Source organism: Cynocephalus volans, chromosome 10, assembly GCF_027409185.1.
Source record: "Cynocephalus volans isolate mCynVol1 chromosome 10, mCynVol1.pri, whole genome shotgun sequence".
NCBI classification, from domain to species: domain Eukaryota; kingdom Metazoa; phylum Chordata; class Mammalia; order Dermoptera; family Cynocephalidae; genus Cynocephalus; species Cynocephalus volans.
The window spans coordinates 54,575,829-54,588,609 of NC_084469.1; the positions used below are offsets into that span (position 1 = coordinate 54,575,829).

General features: G+C 34.2%; 1 protein-coding gene across 1 annotated transcript in view; it reads right to left on the bottom strand.

The window, feature by feature from the left end:
* The window catches only part of ZNF569 (zinc finger protein 569), a 47,233-nt gene that overhangs the window by 17,119 nt on the left and 17,333 nt on the right, over positions 1–12,781 (bottom strand). The window contains exon 4 of the mRNA XM_063111855.1: positions 1,404–1,461. Within this exon, the coding sequence (XP_062967925.1) occupies positions 1,404–1,418 (15 nt within the window). The 5' untranslated portion in view covers positions 1,419–1,461. The remainder of the gene's footprint in view (positions 1–1,403; positions 1,462–12,781) is intronic.

Consider the following 12,781-nt stretch of genomic DNA (forward strand, 5'->3'; position numbering starts at 1 on the left):
TATCTCAGTATAGTAAAGCTTGGAGCTTAGGGTAAAAAGGCATTAGAGTGAGGTAGTTCAATTATCTGAAAGAGAAAGATTCCAAAGGAAGATCCTAAAGGAAGTATGAAGAAAAAGGATTAGGTTCTGAAGAAAAGGAACTATCTCTGAACAAGATAGATGCAGACTATCACTTATTCTAAGACTAAATAAAGAAGAAGGAAGGAGCCATGAATTCAATTCATTAAAACCACAAATATTCATAAAAAACCATGTGCACTAGGCATTGTTCTATGGGCTGGAGACATAGCAGTAACCAAAGTAAAACACACTCCTTGCTCACATTTTAGTGGACAAACATTGTAAGAATTTACCAGAAACAATTACTTTAGACTGTGGCTCAATCAGCAGCAAATATTAATTGAAAAAGATAATTACCAAGGTCATTTGAAAGACACACATCCCACCTCTTTCTTCAGATTAGCCTAGTTTTCTCTCTCTCTCTCTCTCTCTTTCTCCCTCCCCATTCTCTAGCGAGTGAGCCTCCGAGCCAGACCCTTAGTTTTCTCTTTATAAATTGATGTATGACATGCATAGAGTTATGTGAAGAAATACACTAATCTTATGTATACAACCTGATACATTTTTATACATTTACAGACATGTGTACATACCACCCAAGTTGAAATATAGAACATTTTCAACACTTCAAATTTCCTCATGCCTTTTCCCAGTAAATACCCTCCCAGAGATAACCACTATTCTGACTTCTATTGCAACAAATTAGTTTTGCTAGTTTTAAAAAATTATATAAATAGAACCACACGGAATATACTTTTTTGTTTCCAGCTTCTTTCACTCCATGTTTGTGAGATTTATCCATGTTGTGTGTAGCAGTAATCTGTTCTTTTTTATTGTTGTGTAGTATTCCACCATATGAAATATTATAATTTATTCCTTTTTTTCTTGATGTTCATTTGCATTTTTCCAATGCTGGTCTATTTTGATAGATATTCTTTGTTTTATTCTTGATCAAAACAGACTGTCAAAAAAGATAGGTTTATCAACTACTGTAATGTTCTCATTAACCTAGGTACCAATGAAAAGCTTATTTCTGTTAGAAAATGTTTATTTTTATCCTTATGTACAATGAAAATTATGTAATGAATCTCTGCTCTGGTTTGCTTCATCTATAAAAACAAAATTCAAATTTGAAGTCCAACTTCAATCTTTCTAAATGAAAGCATTTCATAAAATAACCATTATTTTAATTCTTCCCTAGTTTTAATCTTCCAACTCTGTTTCCTCTGAAAATATGTTTTATGTATATAGGCATTTCTAATTTACTGTATGGTTTACTGCAATCCCCTTAAATTGCACTATAGAGAATAAGGCAGGGAAAAACTATACTATTTAACATTTACCTGGAACTCAGTCATTTCCTCTTCTTTCTGGGAAGGGACAGGGCCTGAGGAGGCAGAGCTGAAGAAAAAAATAAAGGCCATTAGAAGAGGGCTTTCTTATGGTTTCAGAAACCTGCACCCACAAGGTAGATTAAAGGTTGCCCTGCAGTGGAATGATACTTGGATCCATCAGAAAGGCCAAGAATATTCACACCACAGAGATACTAATAGGTATAAGGATGAATGGTATGATCATGTGGAGCTTAGGCATAGGGTGGATATAAACAGGAATGCATATGTGGTAGATGCCCCATGGATTTATCAATATCTTTGTACCAGAGAATACATATAACATCATGAAAGCATATACCCAAGAAAATTACAAAACTGACAAGTTTCATAAACGCCAAAGGTATTTTAGTGTATTGGGTGATTTGAAAAAGAAATAAGTAGCAATTAAATGAGAATTTAATGCACGCACATATAGCCAACTGATTTTCTATGAAGACGCCAAGAATATACAGTGGGAAAGAACAGGCTCTTCAAAAATGGTACTAGGAACAAGAAAAGACTCTGAATTTCCAAAGCAATCCTGAGCAAAAAATATAAAGCTGGAGGCATCACACCACCTGACTTCAAATTATACTACAAAGCTATAGTAACCAAAACAGCATGGTACTGACAGAAAAACAGACACTTGGACCAGTGGAGCAGAATACAGAACCCAGAAATCACCCCTCAGGCTTAAAGCCATCTGATATTTGACAAAGGCAACAAAAACATACATTGGGGAAAAGACTGCCTCTTCAATAAGAGGTGCTGGGAAAATTGGGTATCTATATGCAGAAGAATGAAACTAGACATGCACCTCTCATAATGTACTAGGATCAACTAAAAATGGATTAAAGGCTTAAGTATAAGATCTTCAGGTAAAACTATGTAAAAATACTAAGGAAAAATATAGGGGAAACACTTCATAAAGCACAGACTTTATGACCAACAGCCCAAAAGCACGAGCAACCAAAGAGTAAATAAACAAATGGGACTATATCAAATAAAAAGCTTCTGCACAGCAAAGGAAACGATCAACAGAGTGAAATGACAACCTACAGAGTAGGAGAAAATTTTTTCAAACTATACATACAACAAGGGAGTAATATCCAGAATATACAAGGAATTCAAGCAATTACACAGTAAAAAACCATATAATCCAATTAAAAAATGGGCAAAGGAGCTGAACAGACATTTTTCAAAGGAAGACACACAAATGGCCAACAGGTACCTGAAAAAATGCTCAATGTCACTAAGTATCAGGGAAATACAAATTAAAACCACATTGAGATATCACCTCACCCCAGTTAGACTGTCTATAATAAAAAAAAAAAAAAAGAATAGCAAATGCTGGCAAAGATGTGGAGAGAAGGGAATGCTCCTACACTGTTGATGGGACTGTAAATTAGTACAACCACTATGGAAAACAGTATGGAGGTTTCTCAAACAACTACAGATAGATCTACCATACAATCTAGCAATCCTACTTCTGGGTATATACCCAAAGGAATGGAAATCATCACGTTGGAGGGATACCTGCACTCCCATGTTTATCACAGCTCTGTTTACAATAGCCAAGACATGGAACCAACCTAAATGTCCATCAATGGACAATTGGATAAGGAAAATGTGGTATATATACACCATAGAATACTACTTTGCCATAAAAAAAAGAAAGAAATTCTGCCATTTGCAACAACATGGATAAGTTTGGAGAAACATGTTGAGTGAAATAAGCAAAGCACAGAGGGAAAAATACCACATGTCCTCATTCATTAGTGGGAGCTAAGAGAGAAAGAAGGAAGGAAAGAAAGACCACAGCATTGTGTTGGACTTGCAGAGGGAGAGGGCATACCTAGGTACACAAAGTGAGGTGGGGACGGAGGTCAGGGATTAATTGTGGGGTGGACATGGGGTATAATCATAATTTGGTGTAATGGGCGTGCTGCCAATATTGATCTGGCCATCACATCTTGAACACAAGTGATGACAGTCAGCTTTGTACTCCATGAATATTCATAACCAAAAAAAAAAAAAAAAGCTAGACCCAAGATGCTGTCTACAAGAGACTCACCTCACCTGCAAAGACGCAAACAGACTAACAGTGAAGGGATGGAAAAAGATATGTCACACAAATGGAAATCAAAGAAAGAGCATGAAGAGCAATTCCTATATCAGATAAAATAGACTTTAAACCAAAAACCATAAAAAGAAACAAAGAAGGCTACTATACAATGGTAAAGAGATCTATCCAACAAGAAGACATAACAATCATTAATATGTATGTACCCAACACCCAGAGCACCCAGAAATACAAAGCAAACACTATTAGACATTAAGAAAGACATAGATCACAATACTATAATAGTTGGGGACCTGAACAAGCATCTCTCAGCATTGGACAGATCATCTAGGCAACAAATCAACAAACACAGGATTTAAACTACAAATTAGACTAATTAGACATGGCAGATATCTATAGAACATTTCATCCAACAACTTCAGAATATACTTTCTTCTCATCAGTATATGGAACATTCTCCAGGAGAGACCACAAGTTAGGTTACAAATGAAATCTCAACAAATTTTTAAAAACTGAAATCATTTCAACTACCTTTTGGAACACAACATATTAAAACTAGAAATTAATAACAAGTGAAACTCTGGAAACTATACAGTTACATGGAAGTTAAACAACATGCTCCTGACCAACCTGTGGGTCCAAGAGAAATTGAACAGAAAATAAAAAATTTTCTTGAAACTAATGAAAATAAAGACATCATACTAAAACCTATGTGATACTGCAAAAGCAGTACTAAGAGGGAAGTTTATAGGAATAAACACATCAAAAGAATGGAAAGGTCTCAAATTAACAACCTAACACTACACCTCAAAGAACTAGAAAAACAAGAACAATCCAATCCCAAAATTAGTACATGGAAAGAAATAATTGAGATCAGAGCAGAACTAAGTGAAATAGAGACCAAAGAGGGAAAAAAAATTGATGAAACAAAAAGTAGTTTTTTTGAAAAGGTAAACAAAATAGACAATTAGCTAGGTTAGAGGAAAAAAAGAAGAAAAGACAAATAACAAAAATCAAAAATGAAAAAGGAGACATTACAACCAATTTCACAGAAATACAAAGACTCATTAGAAGCTATTAATAACAACTATACACCAACAAACTTGAAAACCTGGAGGAAATGGATAGATTTATGGACACATACAAACTATCAAGACTGAACCAAGAAGAAATAGAAAACCAATAGACCAATAATAAGCAATGAGATTGAAGCACTAATCAGCAGTCTCCCAACAAAGAAAAGCCCAGGACTGGATGGATTTACTGCTGAATTCTACCAAACATTTAAAAAGGAATTTATACCAATTCTCTTCAAACTTTTCCAAAATATTGAAAGAAGCCATTCTCCCAAACTCATTCTATGAGGCCAACATCACCCTGATACCAAAATCAGACAAAGATACAACAAAAAAAGAAAACTGCATGCCAATATCTCTGATAAACATAGGCAAAAAACCTTCAATAAGATATTAGCAAATAGAGTACAGCAACACATCAAAAAAATATATGCCATGATCATGTGGGATTCAACCCAGGGATGCAAGGATAGTTAAATATACACAAGTGTAAAAATGTGATACACCACATCAACAAAACCAAGGACAAAAACCATATGATTATCTCAATAAATGCAGAAAAAGTATTTGACAAAATTCAATATCCCCTCATGATGAAGACTCAGCAAATTCAGTACAGAATAAAAGTATCTCAACACAATAAAAGCCATATACAACAAACCCACCACCAATGTCATCCTGAATAGGGAGAATCTCAAAGCTTTCCCCTTAAGAACAGGAGCAAGACAAGGATGCCCATCTCACACTCCTATTTAACATAGTATTGGAAGTACTAGCCAGAGTAATCAGGCAAGAGAAAGAAATAAAGGCCATCCAGATTGGAAAAAACAAAGTCAAACTGTCCCTGTTTGCAGATGACACAATCCTACATAGAGAAAAACCTAAAGACTCTACCAAAAAACTCTTAGAGCTGATTAACAATTTCAGTAAAGTTGCAGGATACAAAATCATCACACAAAAATCAGTAGCATTTGTATACTCCCATAACAAACTAGCAGAAAAAGAAATCAAGAAAGCAACCCATTTACAATAGTCACCAGAAAATAAAATACCTAGGTACCAATTTAACCAAGGAGGTGAAAGATCTCAACAATGAGAATTACAAATCACTGCTGAAAGAAACTGAAGAGGACACAAAAAGACAGAAAGACATTTCATGCTCTTGGACTGGAAGAATAAACATTGTGAAAATGTTCATACTACTCAAAGCAATCTACAGGTTCAATGCAATCCCCATCAAAATACCAATGACATTTTTCACAGAAATTGAAAAAATAATCCTAACATTTATATGAAACAACAAAAGACCCTGAATAGCCAAAGCAATCCTGAGCAAAAATATAAATAAATAAATAAATAATAAAGCAGGAGGCATAAAACAACCTGACTTCAAATTATGCTACAAAGCCTACTAACCAAATCAGCATGGTACAAGCATAAAAACAGACACTCGGACTAATGGAACACAACAGAAAAGCCCAGAAATCAACCCACATACTTAGGGCCAAGTGATCTTTGACAAAGGGAACAAGAACATACTTTAGGGAAAAGACTGCCTCTGCAATAAATGGTAATGGCAAAACTAGACCTCTACACGTAGAAGAATGAAACTAGATCCTTACCTCTGTCCATATGCCATAATCAACTCAAAATAGATTAAAGGCTGAGATATAAGACCCGAAACTATAAAACTGCTGAAAGAAAACATACGGGAAATACTTCAGGAGGTAGGACTGGGCAAAGACTTTATGAATAAGACCCCAAAAGCATAGGCAACAAAAGAAAAAAAAAAGTGGGATTGTATCAAATCAAAAAGCTTCTTTACAGAAAAGAAACAATTAACAGAGCAAAAAGACAACCTACACAATGGAAGAAAATATTTGCAAACTATGCCTCTGACAAGGGATTAATATCCAGAATATACAAGGAACTTGAACAACTTAGTAAAAAAAAAAAAAAGTAACCCGAATTAAAAATGGGCAAAGAGGGCCGAGCCCGTGGCGCACTTGGTAGGGTGCTGCGCTGGGAGCACGGCGACACTCCCGCCGCGGGTTCGGATCCTATATAGGACTGACCGGTGCACTCACTGGCTGAGTGCCGGTCATGAAAAAAACGACAAAAAAAATAAATAAATAAAAATAAAAATAAAAATGGGCTAAGAAACTAAATAGACATTTTTCAAAGAAAGATACACAGATAGACAACAGACACATGAAAAAATGCTGAACATCACGAAGCATCAGAAAAATGCAAATCAAAACCATATTGAGATATCCTCTCACACCAGTTAAACTGGCCATTATCAAAAAGACGGTAACAAACGCAGGCAAGGATGTGGAGAGAAGGGAACCCTCCTATGCTATCGGTGGGACTGTAAATTAGTGAAGGCATCATGGAAAATAGTATAGAGGTTTTTCAAATAACTACAGAGAGAACTGCCATACAATCCAGCAATCCCACTGCTGGTCTTATACCCAAGGGAATGGAAATCATCATTCTAAAGAGATACGTGCACCCCTACATATAAGCTCTATTTACAATAGCTAAGAGTTGGAACCAACCTAAATGTCCATCAATAGACGACTGCATAAGGAAAATGTGGTATATATACACAATAGAGTACTATTCCACCATAAAAAAGAATTGTAATTCTGCCATTTGCAGCAACACAGATGAACTTGGAGAAAATTATGTTAAGTGAAATAAGCCAGGCACAGAAAGAGATACCACATGTCCTCACTCTTAAGTGGGAGCTAAAAAATAAATAAGTAAAAAAGGAAAGAAAGATACAACAATCCAATAATTCATTGAACATTCAAAATGACAGAATGAAACTGAGGCCACCAGAGGTGGGAAAGAGGGAGGAGGAGTTAGTGAGAAATTGGTAAATCGCCACAAAAATGATTACATTGTATAGTAACAAATATAGTAATTATCCTGAGACCCACATATTGCACACGGTATTGAAATTCAACACTGGACCCCACAGACATATACAATGAATTGTTTCAATAAAATAAATAAATTCATATATTAGTTCCATGAGGTTTATTGTAGATTATTTGGTATCTTCTACTTAGATAATCACATTGTCGGCAAACAGAAACAGTTGTATTCCTTCCCTTCCAATTTGTATGTTTTTTATGTATTTCTCTTCCCTTCTTGCATTGGCTACAACTTCCAGTACAATGGTGAATACTAGTGGTGAGAGAGGACATTCATGCTTTGTTCCAAATCTTAAGGATAAAGCATTCAGTATCTCTCCACTAACTAGCATGTTAGCTCTATGTTTTCTGTAGATGCCTTTTAATAAAGGTTGTTTCCTTCTATTCCTTATTTGCTGAGAGGTTTTTTGTTTTTTAAATCAATGAATATTGAATTTTGTCAAGTGCCTTTTCTCCATCTATTGAGATGATGATCATGATTCTTTAGTCTCTTATTCATTATGGTGAGTTACAGTAACTGATTTTCAATAATGAACTAGAAATTCATCTTGCATTCCCAAGATAGCCCCTTTTTGGTTGTGATATGTTATTTTTTCATATATTGCTAGATTCGATTTGTCAGTATATTGTTGAGGATTTTTGTTTCTAAGTCCACAATGATTAATGGTCTGCAGCTTTCCTTTCTTTTCATTGCCTGATTTTGGTATCAGATTAAGGCTGGTCTCATAAAATGAGTTGGAAAGTTCCTACTCTTCTATATTCTGGAAGAGTTGTAAAGACTTGTTAGAATTTCTTCCTTAGATATTTGCTATTTCACCTGGAAAAATATCTGGGTGTGGTTTCCTTTCAGAAGTTTTTTAACCACAAATTCAATTTCATTAATAGATATACAACTACTCGGGTTATTTCTTATTAATGAATTTTGGTAGTTTATGTCTTTCAAAAAATCTGCACACTTATTGAAGTTGTCAAATTCACAGGCATAAAGTTGTTTGGAGTATTCCCTTATCATCTCCCTGAAAAATATGTGGGAGTCAGTTTGATGCCCCATCTGTCACTCCTGATATTAGCAATTTGCATCTTCTCTCTTTTTTTCAATTTTTTCCAAAGAATTGGCTTTTGGTTCACTGATTTCTGCTATTGTTTTCTGGTTTTCAATTTTATTGAATTCTGCTCTAATCTTTAATATTCCCTTCCTTTTATGAGGGTACTTCAATAAGTTCATGGAAAAATAGAATTGAAAGGTAATATGAATCTTTCCACGAACATTTTGAAATACCCTTGTATTTGCTTTGAGTTTTACTTGCTTTTTGTCTCTAGTTTCTTAAGGTATAAGTGTATTACTGATTGGAGCTATTTATTTTTAAATTATTTACATCACTTGATGCTACAAATTTCCCTCTAAGCATTAATTTTGTTGCATCTCACACATTTTTATATGTTTTATTTTTATTTCTTTCAACATATCTTTTAATTTCCTATGAGATTTCCTCTTTCACCCATGGGCTATTTAGAAGTTTAATTCCCAAGTATTCAGAGATGAGATATCTTTCTGTTCTTGACTTTCAGTTTTATTCTGCTACAGTCTCAGAACATTCTTTGAATGATTTCTCTTGCTTTAAAATTGTTTAGATTTGTTTATGGCTCTGATATGATCTATCTTGGTGAATGCCCATGTGCACTTTAGGAAGATATGTATTCTTCTGTTGTTTAGTACAATGTTCTTTCTATAAATGTCATTGACATTTGAACATTCAAAACTTGACATTCAAGACTTGAACACTGATTGATAATGGTTTATGGGGTCTTCTGTAACCCTTCTGACTTACAGCTTTCGTGTTTCATTGATTACTGAGAGGAGTTTCTAAGTCCCCAATGACAATTGTGCATTTGTCTATTTCTCCTTTCAGTTCTATCAGTTTTTGCTTCATATATTTTGAAGATCTGTTGTTAGCTGCACACACATTTGAGATTTTTATCGTCTCTTGGAGAACTAAACCCTTGATGATTATACAATGTCTGTCTTTATCCCTAATATTCCTTGTCCTAAATTTATTTTGTCTTACATCTTTCTTATGGTTAGTATTTCTGTGGTATATTTTTCTCTATCATTCTCTTTCAAAAATTTATTTATCAGGCCAGCCCGTGGCTCACTTGGGAAAGTGTGGTGCTGATAATACCAAGGCCACAGGTTTGGATCCCTATATAGGGATGGCCGGTTAGCTCACTTGGAAGAGTGTGGTGCTGACAACACCAAGTCAAGGGTTAAGATCCCCTTACCAGTCATCTTTAAAAAAAGTATCTTATATTTTAAATGTGTTTCTTGTAGAAAGTATTTAGATGAATCTTTTATCCAATGTGATAAGATCTGTCTTTATCTTTTAACTGGTGTGCTTAGAACAATGATATTTAAATTTATTGTTAATATAGGTGGGTTAAGATCTACCATCTTCCTAATTATTTTCTATTCACTTTGTTCTGAAACCCCCCCCCTTTTTTCCTAGGCTTGGTTTAATTGAGTACTTGTTATTTCATTTTACCTCTTCCATTGAATTATTTTATACATCTTTTGAAAAAATAGTGTTTTCCTAGAGTTTTACAATATAGATTTCTTATTAATTTGAATCTACCTTCAAATAATACTACACCACTTCACTTGCAGTATATTCCAAATTCTTCTCTTCCATCCTTAGTGCTATACTTTCCACATATTTTTGCCTATGCCATCAACACAGCATAGTTAACATTTTTACTTTATACAACTACTTATCTTTGATAAGAAAAAAATAAATTTTATTTCACCTTCATTTATTCCATTTCCAGTGCTCATCATTTCTTTGTACAGACACAAGTTTCTAAATATTATATTCCTTCTACCTAAAGAACTTCCTTTAGCATTTTTAAAAAATTGAAACATAGTTGATTATACATATCTCTGGGGTACATAGTTGAATATCAATACCAATGTGCAATATGTGATACTCAAATCAGGATAATTAGTCTATTCAACATTATAAAACATAATCATTTTTCATGGCCCTTTACCAAATCCTCCCTTACCCCCTTCTCTCTCCCCATTTCCCATCTCTGGTAACCTCAGTTCTCTTCTCTCCTTTTCAAAGTTCAATGTATCATTGTGATTGTTGTGTCTTTCTTTCATATGCTTATCTTTTTTTAGCTCCCACTTACGAATAAGTGAGAACAATCTCTTTCTGTGCCTGGCAGAAGCTTTTTAGTTGGATATAGTCCTACTTGTCTATTTCAGTTTTTCTTACCTGTGCTTTCTGGAGTCATATTCATGAAATCATAGACAAACCAATGTCAAAAAGCTTTTTACCTGATGTTTCCTTCTATGAGATTTATAGTTTCAGGTCTTACATTTAAGTCTTGAATCCATTTTGAGTTATTTTTTGTATACAGTGTAAGATAAAGGTCCAATTTCATTTTTGTGCATGTGAATATGTACCCAGTTTCCCTAACACCATTTGTTGAAGAGACAATCCTTTCCCCATTGTGTTCTCAGCATCCTTGTCAAAGATCAGTTAACCCTATTTGTGTAGATTTGTGGGCTCTCTATTCTGGTCCATTGGTCTATATCTCGGTCTTTATGCCAGCACTGTACTGTTTTGATTACTGTAGCTTTGTAATATGTTTTGAAATCAGAAAGTATGATGCCTCCAGCTTTGTTCTTTCTCAAGATTGACTTGGCTACTCATAGTCTTTTGTGGTTCCATACAAATTTTAGAAATTTTTCTATTTCTGTAAAAAAAAAAAAAGTCATTGGGATTTTTATAGGGATTCTGTTGAATCTGTAGATCATGTTAAGTAGTGGAAACTTTTTAACACTATTAGGTCTTATAATCCATGAATAGGAGGTATCTGTCCATTTGTTTGTATCTTATTTACTTTCACACATCAATGTTGTGTAGTTTTCAGTATACAAGTCTTTCAAATCCTTAGTTGTTTATTCCTAGGTATTTTACTCTTTTCAATGCTATTATAAATGGGCTTGTTTCTCTAATTTACTTTCAGATAGTTCATGGTTAGTGTTTAGAAATGCAACTGATTTTTGTTGGTTAATATTGCATCCTGAAACTTTACTGAATTCGTTTATTTGTTGCTTTTTTAAAAAGGCATCTTTAATGTTTTCTTCACATAAGATCATGTTGTCTGCAAACAGGAACAATTTTACTTCTTCCTTTACAACTGGATCCTTTTATTTCTCTTTCTTGTCTAATTGCTCTGGTTAGGACTTCCAGTACAGATGGTCCCCAATTTACAATGTTTCAACTTGCAATTTTACTATGGTGTGAAAGCAATATGCATGCAGTAAAACCTCAACTTACACTGAAACTTATAATAGGTTTATTGGGATGTAACCCTTTCGTAAGTCGAGAAGCATCTATCTGTACTATGTTGAATAGAAGTGGCAAAACTGGGCATACTTGTCCTGTTCTTGACCTTGGTCTTAGAGAAAAAGCTTTCAACTTTTTATCAGTCAATATGATGTCAGCTGTGGGCCTGTACATAGCCTTGATTGTGTTAAGGTACATTACTTCTACCTAATTTGTTGAGAGTTTTTGTCATAAAAAGGTGTTAAATTTTGTCAAATGCTTTTCTCCATCTATTGAAATGATTATGTGATTTTTATCCTTTATTCTGTTATACTTAAATCACATTAACTGATTTTCATATGTTGAACCATGTTTGCAGCAAAGGGATAAATCATGATATATGACTTTCAATGTATTGTTGGACTCTGTTTTCTCGTACTTTGTAGATTTTTGCATCTTTATTCATCAGGGATTCTGGTCTACAATTTTCTTTTCTTTCTGTGTCTTTGTCTGGCTTTGGTATCTGGTTAATGCTGGCCTCATAAAAGGAGTTTAAAAGTCTTCCCTCCTACCCAATATTTTGGAAAATTCTGAGAAGAATTTGCATTAATTCTTCTTTAAATGTTTGGTAGAATTCATCAGTAAAGCTATGTGGTCCTGGGCTTTTCTTTGTTGGGAGGTTTTAAATTACTAGTTCAATCTCCATACTACTTACAGGTCTGTTCAAACTTTCTATTTCTTCATGGTTTAGTCTTAGTAGGGTATATGTTTCCAGGAATTTATTCATTTCTTCTACGTTATCCAGTTTATTTATTTATACTTGTTCACAATAGTCCCTTATGTCCTTTTCATTTCTGTGACATCAGTTGTATTGTCTCTTCTTTCATTTGATTCTATTTGTCTTCTCTGT